Raw genomic sequence first — 4,499 nt, 5'->3', positions numbered from 1 at the left:
CTTACTTTTCATACTCTTCATACCTTTTAGCTATATAAAAAAATGACCTAGAGAACTGGATCAGTTAAACTTTATGACATTTCTTCGTAGTTTATAGTTAAGTAAATAATAGATAAAAAATAATTTCAGAAAAAACTCTACCAAGCCTTGAACACTTTTGGGGTTTGGCTTCTATTTTGTTACTTTAACTTTTATCAAATCGCAAATTTTAAGTAAATTTTGGCTGTGCCTGAGATAAGCAGACAGATAAATAAATTGATGTCAAGGCGTTGCTTAGCCGAAAGAAATTGTACAAAAATGAGCTGTGGCTCGCGACTTGTATTCAATTGTAGCTCGTTGAGTTTCGCGCTAAGATGAAGAGTGTTTTGTTTGCGGTGAGTGCTGTGCGTATACGTAATATTTATAAGATGAATAACTAAAGCGCTTATGCAGTTAACAGTGCTGACTGTCTTTGGCTGGCGCTTGCAGCTGGCCAGCGGCAGCTGCGGGCTGTGCCAGTCCAGCAATGATGTCGCCTGCATTAATCAGACGGCATATCATATGTGCTTTGGAAAGGAGACGCCGGACCAGAGTCAAATCTTCCCTTGCCCCGACGGTCTGGTCTGCACGGATAAGCCGCAAGTCTGTTTTCAACGCTCCGAAACGCCAGCCAGCTGCGGCGACACCGACAGCTGCGGCCGGTGCAATGCGAACAATGTTTTTGCCTGCACCTCACGTACCACGTTCGCCTTTTGTTTTGGCGCCACGACGCCCACAACTGTGAATGGCACCTGTCCCGCCGGACGCTTCTGTGATGCGTCCAGTGCTAACTTTTGTGTCGCAAAAGCGACGGAAGATTCGATCATCTGCCATTTGGATTAAGTAAAGCGATTTTCGCATGGAATCAAACTGTATTTTTACTCAATTATTTCGTAAAATTTCGAAGCAGTAGGAGAATTTATTGCGAGTAAATAAGTGTAATTAAGTGTTTAAATAATCAAGGATTAATCTAATGAGACAAGTATTTTCATTTCATATTTTAAAATATTTCTATGTAGATATGTGTATATATAGACAATATACAGACAATGTTCTGCTTGCTATCTGTATCTATTTATACTACTTTATGCCTAGCTCAGTTCTTCAGATAGCAACACAACATCTTACTGTTGATCGTCGCTACAAAAAAATATATAAGTATATATAAAGGTTCACGTTTCTTTACTAGCGATGAAGATTGTGCGAATTGTAAAAATTTATATTCCAGATTGCGCTTCATTCAAATTTCTATAAAATAAAATACATTGAATTGTTATAAAATATAAAATATTTTATTTTCTTAATATTTAAGCTAAAAAAACACACGATGCTTTGAGGTAAGCTTTGATTGTTGGTATAAAATATAAAATAATTTCCTTTTCAATTAAAAGACATAAAAGCATCAGCTACCTATATTCTGCTCTTGCTAACTCTAGTTATTGTAGATAGATAGACGCAGCTGCTTTATAGCAAAAGCAGAAAAAACCTATTTAGCAAATGAAATATTTGTAAAGTAAGCTAAATGAAACCACGGCCAAGAATATTTAATATGCAAATATGAAGAGGGTTTTTAGAAATTCATTTTTTATTTTTATTCATATATTAGGGTAAATATTTACAAACGCAAATTGCGCATACGCAATGTAGGATGTGTGTTTAGCTAATAAGCTATGCACGTGGGCAAGAAAAAAATGTGTGAAAAAATATGTTAAAATATTATAAACATTTCAAATACATAGAAAATTGTATGAGCTACAAAAAATTACTTTTACAATAATATTTATGCTAATAGGAATGCACAAATAATATTAGTTTTTAGTTTCAGTTTATTTATTTCATATTTTAGAAATTCTTGTTAATTTAACATTTTTTTCTACTTTTTCAGGTGATGTTGCTGTTGACTGTTATCTTGCTCTTTCTGTAAATTGTCAACTGCCACAATATTTATCTACAATTTGCACTTGTTGCTTTTGCTTTTGCTTTCAGTTTTTTCGCTTTACTATTTATGTTGACATTTGTTTGGCCACATAGTTCGCTTTCAATGATATAATATTTACCTTTGGTATATGGTAGAAGTGTGTTTGATACAAATGTTGATTCATGAGCATTTTAATTACTTGATAGCTATTTTCGCTGTCTCTGCTGACTGAGTGTGTTTTATGTGTGTTGGTGTATGTGTTCACCTGTGTTTGCCCCTCTTCATTAATTAGAGTTGAGTAAAATTTGTCTTTCATTTTCTATATAAAGCATTCAATTTTACCCTTGCTTGAAAATGTTTCATAAATAGAAACTACTTTATTATTTGCCTTTAATATCTATCTTGCTGTTTGCGGATATTTCTGTTTCCTGTAATGTAAAAATGAAATTTAAATGTCAAATTAAGTCCTGCAGAGGTTAAGAAGTTTAAGTCTAATAATCTCCTTAGTGAATTTGACTAAAAATTTATTTGTTTTCATTCATTTATACATCCTGTATTATTAATGAAGTCATGCATTGTTAATGAAGCTAAACTTAACAGTGCAACTCGAGTCGTCTACTCATACTATCTCCTTTAACTTTCCACTCCAACTTTCTTCTCTATCTCCTATCATTATTTCTTCTAACTATCTCCTCCTACGACACCCTCCAACTATCTCTTTCAACTATTTCCTCCAACTGTCTCCTATCCACTCCAAGTATCTCCTCCAACTTTCTTCTCCAACTATCTCCTCAAATTATTTCCTCCTCATCTTTTTCATCTTCTATAAATTTTCTCACCTTCTGCTTAAGGATGTCCCAAAGTCATTTGCACTTAACTCGAGCCATACATAATTTCATTTAATTGCACTCATTGTTTTGGTAAATGTAATTGAATAGCTCATACCTGCAAGCGCACCATAAGATATATAGCAGTGGATGGAAAACCCTAGAGAGAGCGACGGAGAGAGAGCAAGAAAAGTGCAGAGAGATAGCAATAAAAGAAGTGTAAAAGTGCAAAGTTTTTTCGCATTTGCAGCAAAGGAAAACAAAGTCAAGATAGTTTTTGCAGCTAGTTGGCTGACACGTGCCAGGCAATGGCAAAACGTATGCTTAAATTAAGTCAGAAAATTATCTACTTTAAGCCATTGAAATTGTTGGCAATTAAGTCAGGCGTCAGCTTTAAGAATTTGTGTATTTGCTCTGTTTCTTCTTCTTCTGCTTTTGCTGTTTGCTAAACTTAAGTTGGGTTTAAAAATTTACGAGTCTTTGCAGGGTTTTATTTTTTTAAAATTCATTTTCTTCTGTTTTTTTTTCTTTTTGGCTGCTGTGGGCGTCGCTGCGCGTATGTGTGTGCGCTCCACTTGTGTCTGTGTGCGCGAGTTTCCGCTTCCGGCCGACATCGTTGTGGGTCTGCTATATGTCGGCTCGCTGGCAACTCACACTTCAGGCATACACACATAAACTCACACTCTCTCACACACACACATGCATAATCTGTGCTGAGTTGTTTGTCCTTTTTGGGTTTTATTGCCTTGCCAAAGAGTTGCTGCATTTGGTCAGGCATTTGGTATGAGCAGCAGGAGTTTTTCATGTATATGTAAAAGACTCTTTTGAATATGTGAGCTAACAGGGTATGATGTTTTGTGTAAATATGTGTAGCAGGCACTTCTATATACACGAGTGGCATATGAACTATATATATATTCCTGATTTTAAATATATATTGAAATTTCTATATATTGAAATATATTTTTCTGTATAATTATTTTGTATTTTCATTCATTTCTTCTTTCAATATTGAAATATATTTTTCTGTATATTTATTTTGTTTGTTTCTTTCATTTCTTCTTCTCAATGTTGTATGTATTTATAAATAAATTTTTCACTATTACTTTAATACATTTCTTTATTTATTTCTTCTAATTATATTTTAATTTTTAATAAAATATGATTGTTTAACTTTAAAATTGTTAATTTTGCCCGTTATTTACTCATATATGAAGTTTATTTTGCTTGTAATATTTTATTATTATTATATATTTATTATTTTAAATATTCAAATTTTTTTAAAGTATTTAATAGTGCTTTTATATATATTTTTTTATTGAGCCTAAACAATATGGAAACTTACTTTGTTCTAAATCTTTAAATTCATTTACTTTTTATTGATCCCAATTTGTTCTGCAGTTAACTTATCTGAGCTTAATCAACCCTTTTATGTTAGCACACATTTTATATAACTGTCTCATACCCTTTTTTCTTTTTATCAGCGCTTTTTACTGCTTTCGTGTTGACGCAAATGAATTATTAAATTTACAAATGAGGCATTTGATTTCAAAGTAATTTCTCTTCTTTGAGTATCTTGTGAAATGTGTTTTGTGCTGATTTTATATTTTTGTTTCCAACTTTGTTTTCTGGCTGAGATTTGGGCAGAGCTTGTGGGACATTCTATACGACATTTTTATGCTCTGCTTCCATCGAAAATTGGAATTCAGGGTATAAAGTCTTTGAGAAAGAGATTG

The 4,499-nt window shown here is 33.0% G+C and overlaps 1 protein-coding gene across 1 annotated transcript; it reads left to right on the top strand.

The window, feature by feature from the left end:
- Positions 1 to 310: 310 nt before the first annotated feature.
- LOC111596330 lies at positions 311 to 976 on the top strand. The gene is made up of 2 exons (XM_023310495.2): positions 311 to 374; positions 433 to 976. The coding sequence occupies exons 1-2, from the start codon at positions 354 to 356 to the stop codon at positions 859 to 861; spliced, it is 450 nt and encodes a 149-aa protein (XP_023166263.2). The 5' UTR covers positions 311 to 353; the 3' UTR covers positions 862 to 976.
- Positions 977 to 4,499: the final 3,523 nt, after the last annotated feature.

Source organism: Drosophila hydei, unplaced genomic scaffold (genome assembly GCF_003285905.1).
Source record: "Drosophila hydei strain 15085-1641.00,03,60 unplaced genomic scaffold, DhydRS2 tig00008116-arrow-pilon, whole genome shotgun sequence".
In the NCBI taxonomy this organism is placed as follows: domain Eukaryota; kingdom Metazoa; phylum Arthropoda; class Insecta; order Diptera; family Drosophilidae; genus Drosophila; species Drosophila hydei.
This window is presented reverse-complemented; position numbering and strand designations above follow the sequence as displayed.

Excerpts from the sequence above, each read along its gene's own strand:
- LOC111596330 (XM_023310495.2), top strand. The coding sequence starts at position 354 with ATGAAGAGTGTTTTGTTTGCG. Across the intron at positions 375-432 it reads TGAAGAGTGTTTTGTTTGCG|TTAACAGTGCTGACTGTCTT; the intron begins GTGAGTGCTGTG and ends GCGCTTATGCAG.